Consider the following 20,549-nt stretch of genomic DNA (forward strand, 5'->3'; position numbering starts at 1 on the left):
TGTACTCGGTGGTCTTAGTTGTGTTCAAGTGTGTCTGATGTCTGGGATCAATTACAAAAAGAAGTGGATGTAAGGCAGGAACCTGAATTAAGCTCAGTAAAGTTAGCAATTGCCCCTGTTTGTCCCGACCACATACCAGAACCGTGTCCCTTCATTCTTTTTCTTCCCATTCCTATGAACAAAGGTGTTTTTCCAGAGGTCCACACTGCAGTTAGGTGGGTTATAAAGGATATGTGTCTGTCTTTTGTATAAAATCATATAGTCACAATCTTTCACTCACTGTAATCATTATTTGTAAAACATCCACTGTATGTGAGGGGGAATAAAATCCATAGTTACTCTGAATATCCCTTCATTATCTGAAGCTAATATAGCATTTATACTCATCATTCTCTCCCATTCTCTTCTAATCAAAGAAATAATTCCCTTTTTGTGTCAGTATCCCTTTAACCACAGCTCAACAAGGAAACTGACATTAGAATATGCAGTTTACACAGAACATAGACTGTTCATTTACTTTGTTATGCAAGGAATGTATCTGTTAATGGTCAGTATGAACAGGAGAACTCAAGAACTATCTCACACTGGAGTCTTATCTATATGAACAAAGTAAGAGAAAACAGGTCATATCTTTCCTTGATCATTGCCAAAGATACTCACAGTACAAATAAAGGACTGTAACTTTTTACAAAAAAAACACTTTGGAACAGTGTTCGAATCGAGACTGAATTCATTCAAATCAATTGGCATGCAACCCACAAACTAGTCAGCAGAAAGCTAAGTCACAGCAGGCCTCACAAAAATGATAACTGAAACACTTGAAAAGTATGGATAGAAGAATAACTTGGTGGGAGTGATACTTTGAAGAGCTGTGGAAAGACTTTGAGGAGCCAAAACAAGCTCACTGGGGAAGAAAGATCACCAAAGTGATAGTAAAAGCTTTGTTTTTGGGTTTCTACAGCCTATGGAACTTGACCTTTGTTAAGTTCCACAGAAGCCTTGTTTCTAGAATCCTATTTAGTCCCCTCGTCCGTTATGCCTGTTTCCGAGTTTTTGTCATTTGTTCTTTTCCCTTTTGTCTCAGAATAAAGACCTCTTGTTTAACCACATTCCCTCTCACTGTGTTGTACACTTGGGTTTGTTCTCATACACAAACTGGGACACACTCTGAGGATCCTTAAGCCAGAGACTGAGGTTTCCTTTATGACTGATGACCAAGTCCTCTCCTGCTGACAGCCAAACATACCTGCATGGCCTGCAGCTACTACCATCTATGGAAAGACATGACTACATGCAGTAATACATGCACAGCTTGCGGTAAAGAGGCGAGCTTTCCAGTTTTCCATATTACTCAGCTGCACGCCTTTTTATAAAGTGTTGTAGGCTAAGAACGTCTATCTCAGTTGGACCTTCATCTCTTGCTTATGCAATAAAACTATTTTAAATGTTGCTTAATAAAGTGCAAAACTGATTATTTATTGTACTTGCCTAACTAACACTACATGCGTTAGTTGATTATTAATTTGTGATGATGATTGACTTTGTTAAGGTACTTTGAAGCCCACCTGGCATTAAAGGGTGAACAGGTCAGACAGTCACTGCATCGTTCGCCAGCAGACATTTTACAAGGTATGTGTGTTTTCATCATCAAAAAAATAAAAGTACAAACACCTCAGAAAAGCGCAGCACTTGAAGACATGCAATTAAATGCACCATCGACTAAGCAAAGCATAAATCAGGTTTGCTGGCTCTTTGAACTACAAATCCCATGAGGACGTTCGCTCTGGTTCGCTTACGTCATCTAACGTCGACTATCGTTCGGTGACGTTTGTTGCGTCCACCGGGAGAAGTTTGAAAATAAACGTGAAACTTTTGAAACGTTCAATGTGAGAGTTATTTCTGTGGCTTTTTTCCCGGCAATTTCAGCGGAAAGTCCGTAAACAGCGAGTTGAACCGAGAAGTACAGCACAGAAGGCGTTTGTGTTCAGGTGAGTGAGTGTTTTAGACGGCTAACTGGGGCTGCTTGTGACCGATTCTAACATGAGGTAACCAACTGTCAATATTCCGCCGCCGCTGCTGCCCCTTCACCGGAGGGATTAGGAGCTTTCACTTATCAGGACATGACGCACAGGGAGGACACGGTGTTGTGTCAATCTGCGAAAATGCAGATAAACCAAAAGAAGCGGCGTAAATGTGGACAGGTTAGCTCAGTTTGCTAGCTGCCACCTCCAAGCCGCTGAGAACGCGTCCTCTGGTGATGAGGCAGCTGTCCGGGGCTGAGGACACCTGTTGGTGTGGACACAGACACACACGAACTTCTGGAACTGTAAGAACATTCTGTCAAGAGTCTGAAACAGGGAGGTATCTGTTCTGCGATGCCTCGACTGCGAGCCGCACTCAGACAGCTGGTGGTGAGTAGTAGAAAGCGGGATTTGGATTTGGTGGTTATCCAGGTGGTGCGAGGTAATTAAGTACTTAAGTTACTTAGCGTCTGCAGTTACTCTGACCCGACTAGGTGATGAGTGACAAACTATCTATTTAAACTTCCTAACTTATGTTTTAATAAATTTTTTTACTACAGGCAGATAGGCCAAAATTATTCATCTGTCAGCCAGCTGGGTGCTATTTTGATGAATAGCTCACTTTAGTTCAAGTGGCTAGTATTTGTTTGTTATACTGCATATGTGCATACATATAGTATTCTAGGGCTAATTAAATTTCAAAATAAACAAAATTATGTACTTGAACCTATGCCCCTATAAAACCTTGTGTGTGAACCACAGGGAGTTTTTTCTGTAATTCTTCTACTTCTGTTTTTTGTGTGGTTACTGTGCCTTGAATGGTTAGGTAAATTAATAAGTAAGCATATTTGCCTAACCAGTTGTCAAGGAAACAGTGTTTTGTTTGGCTGTTTCTGTGGAATTAATTTGTGGAACGTATTCTGTGGAATTATTTTGTTATCAGCTCAGTTGTGGAACGTAGAATTCAATAAATGTAAAGTTCACTTGTTGCCTCTCTTATACGTTTAATCTTAAATCGTGTCTGGGTGGGAGCCCCCAGCATGTTTCAGATGCCTTTGACTTGTTAGCAATTCCATTTATTTATTTACTATTTTTCTTCTTTCACCCCGTGGTGTGTGTAGTATTATATGATTATTAAAGAGAACTTAAACTTGGATATATAATAAAGCACGTGAAAAAATATGAAGTTATGCTTTTTGTTGTTGTTTTGTTGTTGCTTTTCGTTGCTCTTTTCTTTTCTTTCTCCACTTTCCACTCACCTCAACCGGTCAAGGCAGATGGTCGCCTACCCTGAGCCTGGTTCTGCTGGAGGTTTCTTCCGTTAAAGGGAGTTTTTCCTCTCCACTGTTGCCTAAGGCTTGTTCAAGGGGGATTTGTTGGGTTACTTCTACATACTTGTGTAGTCTGGACTTTATTCTGTAAAGTGCCTTGAGTTGACTTTGTTGTAAATTGGCGCTATATAAATAAAGTTGAATTGAATTGAATTATTCAACTGTCCTCATTCTTCTATCCTCTTTGCTGTTCTCCTTTTGTTTGCTCATCACCCGACTATCCTCCTCCTCCTCAATCTGTCTTCCAGGTAACAATGTCTTCCCCAGAAGAAGAACCAGCGGCTGCCCTGTCTGCTGTCCTGTCATCTGCTTTTTCGGCTGCTGTGTCGGCTGCCATGGCTGTAGCCATGTCTGTGGACGCCAAGGCGGAACTCGCCACGCTGCTCGACGAATGGCGGGAGGCACAGCTGAGCCCCCCGGAGCAGCTAGTGTCCATTCTTACTAAGTGAGCAGTGATTTGTTCAGGAAAATCTTTGGTCAGAGCCTTTTGTCCATCCCTCTGTTTGTCTGCATTTCTTCAAGTGTCTCTGTGTTTTCCGCAGAATATCTGAGCTGCTTGAGCGAGAGACAGGAGAGTATTACAAAAGAGACCCTGATCTATTCGATGATCGTCATCCAGGTTGTCACATGCAATAATTATACTGTTATGAACAGTTTTTTCAGAATTTGTGCACCTGATTAAGTCAAATTGAAGGATGCCTTTAAGTATTTATAACAATGAATGCGGGAGTCATGGGTTTCTGAGCTTTGGTTCATTTGCGTGGTGGGTTTTCGTGTGCCTAACATCTGATGAACTTTGCAGGTCGGGCAGACCCGGACTGCATGCTGGGACAACTTCTGAAGATGCTCTTTACGAACAGCGACTTCACTAATGCGGTGAGCACTGCTAGATTTTTGCAGTTCATCATTTGATTTGTAAGAGCTATGTGTATTTTCATCAAAATGGGATTCGTGGGTTCCATTCTCATTAAAAAAGAGTGTTTGAATCTAAAACATACCATTATTTTGTTTTAGGATGTCTTGAAGGTTTTTTTATTTCCTAATATAAAATAGGTTTAAGAATATATGCATTTTCTCTTATTTAAGGCCACTTTTATAACTTTCTTAATTAAGCAATACATCGTTTACAAATAATGATCTTCCCAGTGTCCAAGCTGATGCCTTCAAATGGTTTTTGTCCAACCATCAGTCTTATACCTATAAGATATACGATTTACAGTAAAATACAGTTAGGCAGCAGAGAAAACTTAGCATTTTCTGCTTGTAAATTACTTTTAACTGATGAAGTATCAAAATAGTTGCCAATACATTTTCTGTGATTTGATGAATTGATTAAATGACATTAGGTTTCAGCTAAATTTGCTTTGGCATCTGTTTAAGACTGTATTTTTCCAGAAGAAGAAATTAATCTGCTTAAACTATGAATTTCTTTATTTTTAATCAAGCATGATTTAAACAGCAGATGTAGTGTATGAGCTGTTTGTAATGCCTTTACTCCATTCATTACATAATTATCAGTTTTATTCATATTCACATAATAAGGTTAATGAGTCTCCTGTTTTTTAATGTCAATTGTTAAAAAAAGAAATGAAGGAGGGTTGATTTGCCGCAAAACAGGATCTTTAATGTAATTCATGGGTGTGTTTTTCAGCTGTTGGACACATATATAATGACCAGCAGAGAGTTGAGCCTTAACACAGCAGCATGTCGTCTGCTGCAGAACATCATGCCGGGCCTGGAGACCACCGTCGTCTTCCAGGAAAAGGTAAAACATCAAAAGTTAAATTACTAATTTGTGTCAAGGGGTTTGGTGGCTGTATTAGTGAGTTTGTTAATATCCAAAGCACAGAAAGAAGGGTTTGCAGACCCTGATGGCAACAAATTGATCATTTATGGACAGAAAAGTCAAAGAGACAGTTGAAGACTTGAAATGTGACAATTATTCTAATATTAAAAAGATATTGACAGCTACCAGAAACTTGTAATTGAACTTCGGGGGATTAATTAATAATTTTAACAAACACTATATAAAGACTAAATAACAAAGAATTTACTCATAATAAAATTATTTCTTCATCAATCTTTTATTTTTAAATATTGTATTCAATCACTCTTTAAACAAACAAATATGACCAAATCTGAAAACCTTCTGACTGGCATACTGTGATGGAAATTTACTGTAAATTGAATACAGTTATTAATACTTTAGTTTACTTTAGTTTAAATAACAGTTAAAGTAGCAGTTTGACTTATTTTAAATTCATATCAGCAGATTTGTAGGTCACTTCGTAGTCACAAGTATATATTTATCTTTAGTCTATTTGGCTATGGTTTAGGGAACAGTGGTGAAATGCTGACATTGTTCTTTGCTTTAGGAGAATAAACCCACTTAGGTTGAACAGTTAGTGCATTAAGTGCAGCACATCAAGCTGTTTCTAACCTCCAGCTTTAGATGGATGTGAACTATGTGTTCGTAGCAGTTAGCGATTAACCAAAAAGCTTGATGTGCTGAAATCTTAATGGTGGATGGGAAACTGGAGGTACAGCTGAAACAATCATTTTTCTGCACGTTTGCACTGTTGTTGTCATTTTGAGTTAAAGAGGAACTTTGACTTTACCTGAGCTGTCTGCTGTCTCTCGGCTGCAGACAGAGACACTTGGCTGAGCTCTGTTCTTACTCAGAGAGAAGAAGCTGCTCCAAGTTTATCGATTTGATTTTTTTCACAAATAAAGATTTTCTCTATTGTCCCGAATCGTTTCTACTGTCCCTGAACAAGAGGACACCAAAAATTTTGAGCCCTGCTGGCGACTCATAGATGCACCTTATGTAAATCGACGTATTTTCATAACCGAATACCTCAATATGTCCCCCCCACCCCTACACATAAAGACCACTGTCAGAAGAAGAAAACAATTAATTAGTTTTTTATCAAGGGAAATAAAGGTGTCGTTCTGGGTAAAATGTTAAAGTAAGTAAAATGTCACTACATTTCGGCAACATGTCATTGATCTGGTTCTCACCTCTCTTTTTGTGCTTTAAATTATTGGGTTAACAGACCACAACCCCCCCATTTTTGAGTTTAATAGAATATCACTTTCTTTACCTTTGCACTTGGATTTTTATGACCTACAAAGGAACCTAAATAAGGCAAAGACAAATCACTAATTACAGTAACAGTGTGTTTTATTTTAACTGAATACCTGATATATTAATTGTCACAAAATTGTATTCTGTAAGTACATGTTTATTTAGTGCTGTTTGTAAAACATATCTTTAAATCTGGTGATCCGTGAGAGAGTCACATCTCTTTGTGTGTAACAGGAAGGTCTCATTGAGAAGTTATTCAGCTGGGCTCGTGAAGCAGAGCGGCCACTGTGCATCTACGCCACAGGCCTGCTGGCCAAAGCCATGAGCCTCCAGGAGGTGGCGGCCAACTATCGAGAACAGAATGCTCAGCTGGTGGGTCTCACATGTCTGTAGTTAGTACAATATGCGAAGTACAGCCTTGTTCTTTAGGTCCATGTAGTGTGAACAGAAATCTGGGGACTGACTTGAATGAACCTACGTTTCCCATGTTGGCATGATGATAAGAAGATGTCCGTTTTTAAGAAAATTCTTTTCTTGTGATAGTCCATAAAATCTTATATTTTTAGGAAACCGCAGTCATACTTTGTTACTAACAAATGCTTACCCAGCATTAAATACCATTTTAAGCGACAGCAATTTCATGAACCCAGTTGGCTGAAGATGCTATGAATTTTAATATCATATATTTCATCTTAACATCCAGGTAGCCATCATGATTCGGCGCCTACACGAGCTGCAGGCTAAAGAGGCCACGAGTCAGTTTTGTCCTTCCGAAACCCCTGATAATCTACCTCAAGACTCTCAGGTTAAAACGGCCCATACCTCGAGCATCTCCAAAAATCTGCAGGGTAACAAGGCTGAGGGGGAAGATGAAGGAGAGGAGGAGGAGGAGGAGGAAAGGAGACAAATAGACACAGAGAGCAGCAGGCCAGTGTCAAAGACCAATTCAAAACCTTTGTCTCTGATCAGTTCAGCCCAGACATCTAGTTCAACACAACAGCTTCCAGATTTTATTTACCCAGCGAGCATGGACCCTGCCACTACAGAGACGGAGCACAAACAGGGAGGAAGAGAAGGTGAAAGGAAGAGACAGGAGGTGAAGGAGAACGGGAGAAAGGCCAAGCAGAAAGTCAACTTCACCTCTTCCTCCTCCTGCAGGACAGAGGAGGAGGTGGAGCGAAATGATTCCAGGGAGCAGCGGAACAACAGCTCCTCCTGGTCTGAGCTGAGCCCGATGCTGATTGGCTCTGAGTACTGCCTGTCACCGCTGAGTGCGGCCATGGAGCAGAGGCTTATTCTGCAGTATTTGACGCCGCTCGGAGACTACCAGGAGGTGAGACTAACTATTCACAGTTGATGCTAATAACATATGCACCAAGGGTCTAAAAGCACACATCTAAGGGATTAGTTACTGTAATATGATATAAAAACTGAAAAAGAGTTTCCATAAACAGTTTGAAAAATAAACACTTGGGTGTGTATAGATTTGTTTTAAATGATTCCCTGCTCCTCACGCTGCATTAACCACACCATCTTTAAATCTCTTGTTTTTTTTTCCCCCACCTTATTAAATAAACTGTTTGCTCCTCTTTAGTTGCTGGCCGTCTTCATGCAGCTCGACACACGGTCGTTACTGATGAACTACATTGACCTCAGGCAGAGCAAGAATGTCCAGCTTACATTTGATGCCCTCTTGGTAAGACCACTGAACCACCATGGATACAGCAGGACTTTTGCTGAATGATTTAACACACCAATTAAAGTCAAGGAAATCCTGTTTTGTAAAGACAACTGTCCATCTCTGTGTTTACTTTCCAACAAGACTTGGTACCATATTGTGAATTTTATCGTCTTTTCGTAAATAGGAAAAATGCAAGGTGCTTCACATCAGTTTAAGATTATGATGAGAAAAATCTGATCAAATCACGGTAAAATTGCTTGATGATAGAATTGAAAAAAGGCTTAGTGAGCGTCACTGTTTCATCCAAAAAGATCTGTCACTGCTGCTACAGTACACTATGTTTGTACATTTCAGGTTTACACAAAACTTAAATTATTGTAGGTTATTAATCCTTTTGACTTACTTAATCCATCCATCAATTATATGACTCCTTTCTTAGTTGAGATGAATCGCTTAATTATATTATTTATGTGAAAATGACTGTTTGAATGATTTTGTTTATCAATTTAGAGTCTTGATTTTCGTTTCGCAGAAAAATGCTTTCTCAGTGGGAATTAGAAGCTAGTTTCTATAATGAGGAAGGTAAACTGTACACAGTGGTTGTTCCCAGTGAAAATGCAGGTACATACACCAATCAGGCAGAACATTATGACCACCTGTGCAGTTTAAACCAATCCCAGACTGTGGCTCTGCCCTGAATTCTACTTTTACAAGGGTATATATATGTTTCTCAGTAGAATTATCACTTTTCTGACAGTTTCAACCTAAAAACTATGTTTATTACTGAGGTCAAAGTGGGTATTGGAGTTGTACTGGAGTGCATTATAGGAAGGGGTGGTTCTAATGTTTCAGCCACACTACTGAAAATAAATGAGGTGGCCAATCGGTGTCCACCTCCCTCTCTTCTCAGTATCTGGCCTCGCTGCTCCTCCATAAGAAGTTTGCAGCAGAGTTCATCGCTCACGGAGGAGTGCAGAAGCTCCTGCATATCCCGAGGCCTTCCATGGCTGCAACTGGAGTTTCACTCTGCTTGTACTACCTGGCATACAACCAAGATGCTCTAGAGAGGGTAAGAGAATAGGTTTTGTTTCTGGTCTCGGTTAGAATTGCAAGGGATGAAACTGTTCACGTCCAAAGACGAAATAAATACATTAATTGTTCTTTTAAATACAAAAATATCACTTGCATCTTAAAAATGTTAGCTTTGATTTGATGTTTTATGGAAGTAGTGCTGTGAGTTTCATGGACCACCTCCATTCCAAAGTGATTTGGTTTGGTGAAGCCCTTTATGTGCTGAAGTGCCTATAATAAGTGATTTCATTCTGTTCTTCATCCCTACTGTTTGTGTGTGTGTAGGTGTGCCTGCTTCCCAGTGCTGTGCTGTCAGACATGGTGTCCTATGCTCTGTGGCTGTTGGAGTCGTCCCATGCTTCAGGCGTCTGCCACGCCACCATGTTTTTCTCCATTGCTTTCTCCTTTAGGGCAGTGCTGCAGCTTTTCGACAAACAGGACGGCCTGCGCAAGCTCGTCAACTTGGTCAGTATTGTTACAAAACCTATTGTTGTTATCTTCATAATCGCTGCAGCCAAACACCATCTCTCCTATGCAGTTGTTTCAAATATTTCCCCTGCAGCTACGGTATAAAACAAATATTTAAGACCTTTGTCCCATCTTTTGCTCAAAAAGCTGAACACTGTAGAACCATAAGATTTGGCGGATAAAAGTTGAATCAGACTGAACTCAAGGTGAGTTAATTACTCACGGTGAGAAATGACGATGCAATGCATAGTGAGATGATGGAGAAATGTCTGCCGTTTCATATTGTGCTCTATTCCTTTTATTGTGGAGTTATAGAAACAATGTTCCATCGTGATATACATTGGTTATGGGATATGAAAGTGACTATGTTAGTATACAATAATTTAGTCATATACCAATAACACTAAATATTAGTATACATTTACTGTGCCACATATCGTGATTCTTTTTTTTTTTCCTTTGCCTTTAGATCAGCACTCTAGACATTCTTAACCCAGAGAATGAGGTGTCCATCATGAGTGATGACCAAGTGTTCTCCAGCCGACAGACAGCCAAACATACCTGCATGGCCCTGCGCAGGTACTATGGAAAGACGTGATTAAATGCATTAAGTGATATAGTAATACATGCACAGCTTGAAGTAAAGAGACAAGAGTTCTAGTTTTACTTATTACTCAGCTGCACGCATGTAGTTAAATAACATTTATGTAACATTTTTAAATTTACAACAAAGCTTAAAGATGTAGTGTAAGAACATCAATCTCAGTTGGACCTTCATCTCTTGCTTTTGTAATATAACAGTTAAAATCTTGCTTAATAAAGTGCAAAACTGTTTGTTTATTGTACTTGCAGCTTTAAGACCTAACACCATGTGCGTTAGTTGATTATTGATGACTTTGTTAAGGTACTTTGAAGCCCACCTGGCATTAAAGGCTGAACAGGTCAGACAGTCACTGCATGCGTCAGATGGAGAAACCATCGTTCCCCAGCAGCCGTTTTACAAGGTATGTGATGGAGCTTTCATTATCATCAACCCTGTGTGCTTTTTGAAATGAACGTTGTGTAAGAGCCAGCACTGTTGAAGCTGCTGGTTTTTAGTAGGAAAAGATGTAGAAGAACCCAAAGGGCAAAGTAATGAAGAATACAGGTTTTTTAGTAATGCTGTACATGCTTTGTATACCTTTATACCTGTGATTCCCCAATCCAGGCATATACTTACACCGGAGAGCAGATAATCGAGATGATGAAGTTTCTCATTGAATGTGGACCTCCTCAGCTCCACTGGGAACCAGTCGAGCTTTTCTACAAGTTGTCCTGTGTCCCTTTAATGCTGCAGCTTATATCTACAGCCTGTGACTGGAGGACTTACTTTGGCAGGTAAAGTTTTATGTACACATACAGCATTAGTTCACCATTGGTGACATGATCATCATCAGGTCCCATAACTAAGACAGGCAAACAAATGCAGACTTTGATTGCAATGAAATACCCCAGAAAAGTAAAATGGTATCACCTTACCCAGATATGTATTAACAAAGTTACAACATAGATGAATAATTTCATTCATTTTAATCTTGTTTGTCTGTAAAGGAGTGATACGGTGCGTTACGCCTTGGACATCCTCGCCACCCTGACAGTGGTTCCTAAAGTTCAGTTGGTTCTGGCCGACACTGTGCAGATTCTAGATGAAACCAGGTCCCCTGTCTCCACTGTGGGTCAGTGGAACTCCTCAGATTTCTCCTCCAGTTATGCTCAATTTTGAAGGTTTCGAGGTTTGGGTGTTTTTTCATGGTGTCTCTTGTCTCTGCTGTAGGTATGAGCATCATCCTGGGCGTCGCAGAGGGCGAGGTGTTTTTCCATGATGCCGAGATCCAGAAGTCTGCACTACAAGTAGATGGGTTATAAAAGTTATTAGTTTGGCTTTTAGTTATAGTCACATAGGCACATTTTTTTGCTAACTGTAATCATCATCATGAAACTCATGTAATGGATCCACTGACTCGATAAATCCACAGTTACTCTGTACAAATATGCATTCATAGGTTTATCTGAAGCCAATATGTGGATGCAGCATTTTATCTTAATAAGTTCAACAATTCTCTCTTTGTGTCAGTATCTCTCAAACACAGCTCAACAAGGAAACTAACATTAGAATATACAGTTTACACAGAACATAGACTTAGCTACTTAAGGAATGGATCTCTTAATGGTCAGTATGAACAGGAGAAATGGCAGCATCATAATGTGCACACCTGGTTCATTGTTTCAAATGAGCCTTAAAAATATGATTTAATAAGTTACATTTCCTCAAACACTATACTTAAGTACTTGTACCATTTATTTGCTATATAGAGTTTATATACAAGTCCAAGCCTCTAAAAACTTGTGATGTGTTCGTGTTCTTAATCTCATTCCCTGGCCTTTTCCCTCCCAGGTAATAATAAACTGTGTGTGCGGTCCAGACAAGAGCCTCAACACGGTTGGTGCTTTTGCTGCTGCCCCCATCAAGCCCCCCTTTTATCCCCAGCAGCTTCCTGCCCCCCACAACAGAGTGCTGGCCCACATGTGGCAAGTGGTACAGAATAATAATGGTATAAAGGTAAGTTTGAAAGGAAAACTGTATGACTTTGTTTCATCACTACAGCGCAAGTCCAAGTGCAAAAAAATGCAGCTGTGCTGTTAGAAATATTTGTTCTTTCTCCTGATTTATTCTCCTTTTTATATAAATTTAAAAACAGGAACAGCTCTTCTGTGAGTCAAACATTTTCTCATTTCCCCCAGGTGCTTCTGTCTCTGCTGTCGCTGAAGATGCCCATCACTGATGCAGACCTAATCCGTGCTCTAGCCTGCAAGGCTCTTGTTGGCCTCTCACGCAGCTCGGCGATCAGTCAGATCATCAGCAAACTACCTTTATTCACCAGTGGCCACATTCAACAGGTGAGTTTATCTAAATTCAAAATTAGTGCACAGGCCTAGGAAAAATGAGAACTTTAGATCTAAAGAAACTTTACATCCGTGCACTTGTACCTCATCATTGTGTACAGTTTAGATTCACAGCAGAGGTTTGGATTACTGCTTTCTAGTTTAATCTCTTGTTTGATGAGCTGAAAGGGGGATAATTTTTGGAAAATGTTGACTACAGGATTTTGCCTTTTTATCATCATGAACAAACATAGTTACATTTTTGCCCTTTTTCCTCCTTAGCTAATGAAGGAGCCAGTGCTGCAGGACAAGCGCAGCGAGCACATCCGTTTCTGCCGCTACGCTGCTGAACTCATCGAGCGAGTGTCCGGCAAACCGCTCCTGATGGGTACTGACGTCTCGTTGGCTCGTCTGCAAAAGGCTAATGTGGTTGCACAGTCACGGATCACCTTTTCTGAGAAGGAACTCCTCATGCTGATCAGAAACCACCTCATGGCTAAAGGCCTCCACGAAACAGCTAACACCCTTGTAAAGGAGGCTAACTTGTCCTCGGGATCTCTGTGTCTGAATGCTTCCTCCTGTGCCACCCCTCCTCCTTCCTGTGTAATTCCCAGAACTTGCCGTTTGGCCAGTGGGATTGCAGCTCGTATTGCCGGTCACGTTGGCGCCTCTCCTGTGTCCTCAGCTGTTGTACCCTCCATCACCTCTCCCTCTCCTTCACGTTCGCTTGCAGTTTCTAACTCATCATACTTCTCTTTGTCTACCTCTGCCCTATCTTCTCCTCCCCCACCTACTCAGGGCTCACATCCAGTTACCCGGATTTTGTTCACACGGGAACGCCCGGCAAGTATTTGCAACTCAGGAAAAAAACTTGCACTGAAACAGAAGTCAGACCATGGCGCTTTCATACAGGTCAGTGCTCATCACTTATTCATTACTGAGTATCATCGGTCCTTTAATTGATTGGCATTTTTTGTCCTTATTTTGTCACTGCAGTGAGAAATCCAACACATTTAAGACGTTTACTGATAATGATAACAATTATTTAAAAAATAGTTAGAGTTCTCCTCACAGACATCCATGTGTGTGCATGTTTACATGCACAGCTGTTGTGGCATGGCCGTTGAGCAGTTCGCACTGCCGCCTCATGGCTGGAAGGTCCCCGGGTTCAAATCTACCTGCCTTTCTGTGTGGAGTCTGAATGTTCTCCCTGTGCTTGTGTGCGTTTCCTCCGTGTACTGCAGCAAGGAAAAACTAAAATAAACTTTAACAAGAAAAAGCAACAGAGGATAGATCCCTCTTCCAGGACAGACAGATGTGCAATTAATTTAGTTTAGAACAGTAACACTGTTTACAGTTTACACTGTTGACAATCACAATGACATTACAGCTTTATACATTACAGACATGAAGGATAAGATGAAGGACAACAGACTGGACCTCCAGTCCCTCCGTGACCCTTGGCCTCAAGTGGCAGGAGCTAAAATAAACCGTCTCACACAGTACTGAAGAATAAGTGCTCTATAAAGGCCGATTATAATAATAAAAAAAACAGTTTTCAGAATTGTAAATTGTCCGAAGCTATTTCATTAGAGCCCAAGAACAAAAATATTCTTTAGAAAAAGAAAGATTAAAGATTCTTTATTTTTATACCATGAAGCAAATCAACTTGGGTTGTTTGGCTTGAGTGCAGTTTTTCTCCTCATGGTACTGTATGGAACGAAATACAGGAGCTAACAGGATGGTACCGGCTTTACAATATGTTACAACAACCTAATGATGGCAAATACTGATCTCGATAAAGATTCCTGATTACTGGGACATGCATTCTCTCTTCTAACCAGACTCCAGCCATGAAGAAGCAAGTGGAGCGCCACCTGCCTTCCCCCCCGACCCTTGACAGTATCATCACCGAGTACCTGAGGGAACAGCATGCCCGCTGCCCGAATCCCGTCACCACGTGCCCCCCATTCTCTCTTTTCACCCCCCATCGATGCCCTGAGCCCAAGCAGAGGCAACAGGCACCTACCAACTTCACCGCTCGCCTGGGGAGAAGGGTTCTTTACCCGAAATATGGAGGTGTGGACCGGGGATGTCTGGACAGACATCTAATATTCAGCAGGTGAAAACGTAACACAGACACTGTTCACCTGTAGAGTAAAAGCCTTTGTGCGAGAGTTTTGTAGGAGTTTATTTCAAGCTACAAGAAATGTGTCTTGGCCTTTCTCTTTTTTTCCTCTCTTTGTAACTGGCTCCCCTTTCTTTGCCTCTCTTTAGGTTTCGGCCGGTGTCGGTCTTCCACAAAGGCGATGGAGACGAGAGCAGTTTCACCTGTTGTGCCTTCTCAGCCTGCGAGCGTTTCCTGATACTGGGAACCTGCTATGGTCTGCTTAAATTCTACAATGTCTTTTCTGGAGAAGAGGAAGCCAGCTATACCTGTCACTCATCTGCCATCACACACCTGGAACCCTCCAGGGTAAGGCAACATGCCTAACAGCTGCTTTCAGGTTGCATAGTAAGCTCAAAGCAAAACAAATCATGGTTAGTTTTGCCAATAAATGAGCATAACAATTCGAAGATTAAGGTCCAGAACATAGTTCGTGTACAGAAATACAGATGACAACAGCATTTCAATGAACACAGTAGTAAACAAACATGGCGTCCATGGAAGATTGTGTCCTAATATTTTCACGGACCGAAAACAGGTGTGCGTGTTGTGACGTTTAAATCACTCACAGAGGAAGTAGAAAATTCCTGTCTGATGGAAGAGTTGATGAGAGAGTTTGCTGGTGCTACTTCACCAGTCCACAAGGGGCTCAAGTGTGATTACAGAGGTGAAATGAACTCAGCAACACCGACTGACTAATGGAAGTATCTTCTTTATTGTGCTGATGGGTTTTGGCACAGTGCATCGGGGTAGTTTACAGAATGTGTAGACGGTGTGTATACTGTATGCACATGTTAAAAGAGTAACACATAATTAACCAGTGGGGGCTAGACACATAGGTGGCCAACCTCCAAACAATATTGAACACCATTTATTTATGAACGCCATTTAAATCATGTGATGTCAAAATATGAGAATGTACAGCTTTATAAAAAGGCTGAATAAAAGCCTAATCCTAAAAAAATGAAAACATAAAATACATAAAACCAGATAAGTATTAACATCAAAATTAAACTTGTATACAATTAAAAGCATTAAAAGGGTTGTCTGGACAAAAACATGTATATTGTGCAAAGTGAAAAGTAGTTCTAACACTGCCTAATTGTTTTGTCTTTGATTAAAGTTTTTTATTCAATGACAATGTGTGTATATCTCAGGATGGGAAATTGCTGCTAACCTCTGCTTCTTGGAGCGTCCCCTTGTCAGCTCTCTGGAGTATGGACAATGTCTTCAGCATGAAGTAAAAGTCGCACACACCCTCACAGCTAGCTTTTCTGAAGGTGTATGAACTGTGCCATTGGATGTTTCTGAAATTTAATTTTTTATTATTTATATTTTTCAATTTTTATTCCCAGAAACTCATTTGTAGATGACCACAGCGTGGAGTTCAGTAAACTCTGTCAGGACAGAGTCATTGGCACCAAGGACCAAATCGCACATGTAAGTTACCCACGTTTTTCCATTTCTTTAAGTCTCTTAGTATCATCCATTCCTTATTTAATCAGTGCCTTCTACATAGATCCGAAAATTGTGACCTAAAACCTCAGTTTTCTGTACATTTCTTGGTTATTTCTTCACTGCAGATCTACGACATTCAGACAGGCCACAAAATTCAAACGCTGAACGACCCCACCCTTGCAAATAACTACAAGAGGAACTGTGCCACCTTCAGCCCCACCGACGAGCTGGTGCTGAATGATGGGGTGCTGTGGGACGTTCGGGCGTCACGGGCCATCCACAAGTTTGATAAGTTCAATATGAACATCAGTGGGGTTTTTCATCCCAACGGTCTGGAGGTCATCATAAATACTGAGATTGTATCCTTTAAACCTGGTGACTTTTAAGGGTTGGGGTAAGTGGTCAAAATTTAAATGAAATATACATTTGCAGGCATAGTTTAAAATTTTGGGGAAAATTCAGATTTGCTTTAAGAAAAAAATCAGCTAAAATGCTGTAGATTGTTGGCCTAACAAAAACTGTAATGCCATGTTATTGGATACAAATCCAATGAGTCCTACATTTTCTTTGACCCTTCAGGTTGTTAGGACGTCATCAGATGGAATTCAAAAAACAAAGGATATTGTTGGCAAGCACAAGCAAATTATGACACACGGGACATGAAAAAGTCCAATGTTTTTCCAACTGTTTTTACTATTTTTTTGTGTTTTGTGGTCATTTTGCATCTTTTCTGGTTGTTTAATTTGATTGATTTTGTGTCTGGGATATTTTGTAGGGAAAGAACAAGGTTCATTGTCAGATGATTAATCACAGTGTTTTCACACAGAAGTAGAACAGTTGCCTGTTCGAGAAGAAAACATCAAGTTTGCTCGTCTCTAGTGTCCTTTGTTGTACAGTAGCTTTCATCCTTGACAGCAGGTGACAGTGGGACTTGAGGACCTTCCACCTTCTGCACACTGTCCCGGCCCTGGACCAGTGCAGGGTGGTCTTCAACCGCAGCGCCACCATAATGTATGGAGGTATGAGCCATTGATGTGTATTCGGATTTTTTTTAAATGCTGTTTTAACTGTGTTAAATTTATTTACTTATTTCACAAAATGTCTTCGGTATGTTTGTAACATGCCGTTTGATAAGACATTGTTAATGTTGCTGTGTGTGACTGTAAAAGTTGTGGTCTTCTCCAGCAACACTTCAAGCCGACGATGAGGATGATGCTATGGAACAGCAGATGAAGAGTCCCTTCGGCTCGTCCTTCAGAACCTTCGATGCTACAAACTACAAGCCTATTGGTAAGTTGCACTGTTGCAGACTAATGGCAGCACACCAAGTTGTTGACCTAAGAATATTTAGATGATAAAGTAAAAGCAGCTTTCTCCTTTAACTGCTGTTGTATAAACCAGCAACATTTACCACAGCTAATTTTTTTTGCTTTGTTTTTTTTTTTTTCAGTCACATTGGACGTAAAAAGGAATATCTTTGACCTGTGTACTGACAGCAAAGACTACTACCTGGCTCTCATTGAGGTACTTTGCTGCAAATGTTTGGTTTTCTTTGAAGCAGTCTGAAGTTGATAGGAGTATGAAAACGTTGGGTTACTTAACGGAATCCCTGATTCTTTGACAGCAGAGTGAGTTACACTATGGTGTATGTGATCAACTGTGACACCACTCACTCACTCTGTCAGTGACAGGCAGGACAGGCCGTGCCTGGGGCTCCACCCTCCGCTTTTCATGGCCAACCGCCCCTCCTAACTCAATATCCATGCAGATTTCTTTTTTATATATATATATATATATATATATATAATTTTAATTCTTTTATTTTGCTTTCATCTGTACGATGACTTTGAGTGTCATGAAGTGCACGTATAAATAAAATGTATTAATTGAATTAATGATGATGATAATAATGTTGTTTTTACCAAACAAAATTCTACAGGAAGCAGATTTACGACCATTGTTCATCTGTTTACTTCTCCAGAATCAGGACACAGTAGGTTCAGACACAGTGTGTAGACTGTACGAAGTGGGACGACAGAAACTGGCAGAAGAGGGAGACGACGACGAGGTGATACACAGAACAAAATACTTATTAGTAATGCTAAACACTTAATGAGTACTGAGATGGAAAGTTAAAACAGCACCCAACTCACCATAAATAATATAGATTTGATTCTAAAGATAATGACACAACTACTTGTTAGGTTTTATCTTTAATACACTTTATTCTCCTGCAGGATGATGAAGATCAGGACGACGATGATTCCTCAGACACAGATGATGACGACGACGATGATGATGATATTGACACAGACCCGCTCCTAGATGAACTGATCAACAGTAATCCAGAAAATGGGGACCGGGCCAGCTCTCCCACAGAAGAAGAGGTACACAGCTCCACAGACCACAGCTGCACTAATCGCACAGTAATGCTTCTGTTACTGAAGGGCGTATTGTTCCTTTTTTCCCCTGTGGTTCAGATTTTCTCCACATTTCTGAATGAAGTTTAGTGTTTTGTACACTTGTCCCTAAACCACACAACTCCTCATTTAAAACCCTGTTAGTTAGCAGTGCTAGAAACAAACTTTTTGTCAGCTTCAGGTTTAGGCAGCCTTTGAGTGGACTTGTTACACTGTCTGGGGACATCAGGTCTCTCTGACCCCTACCCTGAAAGTCTACTCCAAGTTTACATTTATGTCTTCACAATGTTAAATCTTGTCTCACTTTCAGCAAAGTCATGGTGTGTGTTGGGTCTCACACTAATCTGTTTTACAATGTACATCATAAAGTCCCAGTAAAGGTTTTCTTGCTACTCTCCCCAGATTGCAGCTATTCTTGGCATTAACACCGACAATGACAATGATGAGGAGGAGGATGATGATGATGATGATGATGACGATGACTCTGAAGACCAGTCATACAGAAGTGATGACAGATCTGAGTCTGATTGTAAGTGACAGTGTTGTTTATCTTCGTAACTTGTTGCCATCAATATTCAAAAAAACTGCTCAACGATCATCTGACAAAAGAACTACGTGGACGGAACAGGTGGTCATTCTGACTGACAGGTAATATTCATTGGATAGTTTTGGTGCTATTTCATCACTTACTCTTCAGGGGTAAATCCATCTCTTGTGATTGACTGCAGGTTGTACAGCACTTCAGCAAGTCTGTAGTATTTATTGGTCGCGTCTGTTGTCACAGAGAGTACAAAATGACTGAAAGTGAGCAGGTACTGTCAAGATCACATACTAAAGAGAGATGTCTGGGAAAAGGACAGGCTGAGCAGACTCTTCAGTAAATAAGGTTTTAACAATTTTAAGCTGTAAAATCAATATGTGGCGGGCTGCCACAGTGAATGTAATTAACTTCAGCCTAAAGATATTTTAAACAAGTTCCATGTAAATGCAAACAAACCTATATTGACTAAAACAGTTAAGTGTCCTTCATGTAGACAATTTTGTGTTTTCATAAAATGCATTTTTAATACCGTGTGTCTGTGTCTCTTGCTGCAGACTACCAAGGACAGTCGGATGATGACAGCGAGCTCTGAACTGAACCGTGAAGGATTGTTTTCCTGACCGGGGAGACGATGCTCCTCTGCCGAGAGTGTGACCCTGAAACAGGCCTTTGGTTGTTTTTTTTTGTTTTTTTTTTACATTTAAACATTTCTTGTTTAATCGGGCAACTCGACTGTGAACATGCTGATATGCACATCACCAGTGTCCTGGAGGACAACAGAAATATCTGGAATATTCTCTTTATTTATTTTAAACTTTAGAGAGATGACTGTGTGAATATTTCCCAACGTTAGACGGGCTCGGATTAATATATGGACTTTTGTCTTTACCTGCTTTTCCTTTTTTTTTTTTTTTTTTTGTTTCAGTATTTGTGTGAGTCACCGTGGCTCTGCTTTAGCTCAGATGTTTTTAATGTTTAATTACAGTATTCTTAACATCTCACTATTTAATTCAGGAGCATATCGGGAGCACTCTGATCCTAGTGGAACTTTTCCAAACAATTCTCCACCAGTGTTGGTGTGTGGTGGTGGCAGATATGTCAGATATCCATGTCCCATCTGGAACACAGTGTGTAAAATACATACAGAATTGCAGCTTTGTGAGGTTTCAGCTACAGCCAAATACTTTGTATCCATAAAACTCCCTGTCAGGGAAATAAAGAATGTAAAGTACACTTTATTCTGTAGTATTTTCATTCTGATTATTTCCAAATTTATAACTGGCACCATTAATATCTATGTGAACTGTAACCTTAATTTGTTGACTTTCTTTTTTAGAGATGGATTCTGCTAAATAAGAGGTAAATAATTTCCTCAGTACAG

General features: G+C 40.3%; 1 protein-coding gene across 3 annotated transcripts; it reads left to right on the top strand.

Moving 5' to 3' along the window:
• The first annotated feature begins 1,819 nt into the window (after window positions 1–1,819).
• LOC137127295 (DDB1- and CUL4-associated factor 1-like) lies at window positions 1,820–20,448 on the top strand. 3 transcript variants are annotated; one of them, XR_010914406.1, is made up of 31 exons: window positions 2,007–2,411; window positions 3,601–3,797; window positions 3,895–3,971; window positions 4,155–4,228; window positions 5,004–5,117; window positions 6,675–6,812; window positions 7,144–7,773; window positions 8,035–8,136; window positions 9,032–9,190; window positions 9,478–9,657; window positions 10,130–10,239; window positions 10,565–10,664; window positions 10,868–11,037; window positions 11,251–11,375; window positions 11,474–11,550; window positions 12,095–12,259; window positions 12,442–12,597; window positions 12,865–13,494; window positions 14,427–14,704; window positions 14,860–15,058; window positions 15,907–15,989; window positions 16,105–16,189; window positions 16,333–16,566; window positions 17,133–17,226; window positions 17,393–17,497; window positions 17,658–17,731; window positions 18,189–18,275; window positions 18,445–18,594; window positions 19,030–19,156; window positions 19,412–19,513; window positions 19,723–20,448. XR_010914406.1 is itself a non-coding variant. In XM_067504097.1 (30 exons), exons 2-30 carry the CDS (start codon window positions 3,607–3,609, stop codon window positions 19,758–19,760), a joined length of 4,752 nt encoding a protein of 1,583 aa, XP_067360198.1. In that variant the 5' UTR covers window positions 1,820–1,988; window positions 3,601–3,606; the 3' UTR covers window positions 19,761–20,448. The 3 variants fall into 3 exon arrangements, 2 of the variants coding, with proteins under 2 accessions (XP_067360198.1, XP_067360196.1); XM_067504097.1 differs by lacking the exons at window positions 2,007–2,411; window positions 19,412–19,513 and adding an exon at window positions 1,820–1,988; XM_067504095.1 differs by lacking the exon at window positions 19,412–19,513 and having other exon boundaries at window positions 2,008–2,411.
• The last annotated feature ends 101 nt before the right edge of the window (window positions 20,449–20,549 follow it).

Source organism: Channa argus, chromosome 5, assembly GCF_033026475.1.
Source record: "Channa argus isolate prfri chromosome 5, Channa argus male v1.0, whole genome shotgun sequence".
Classification (NCBI taxonomy): domain Eukaryota; kingdom Metazoa; phylum Chordata; class Actinopteri; order Anabantiformes; family Channidae; genus Channa; species Channa argus.

Coding starts and splice junctions, on each gene's coding strand:
- LOC137127295 (XM_067504095.1), top strand. CDS start 2,376: ATGCCTCGACTGCGAGCCGCACTCAGACAGCTGGTG. Junction 2,412..3,600: donor CCGCACTCAGACAGCTGGTG/GTGAGTAGTAGA, acceptor TCTGTCTTCCAG/GTAACAATGTCTTCCCCAGA. Junction 9,191..9,477: donor ACCAAGATGCTCTAGAGAGG/GTAAGAGAATAG, acceptor GTGTGTGTGTAG/GTGTGCCTGCTTCCCAGTGC.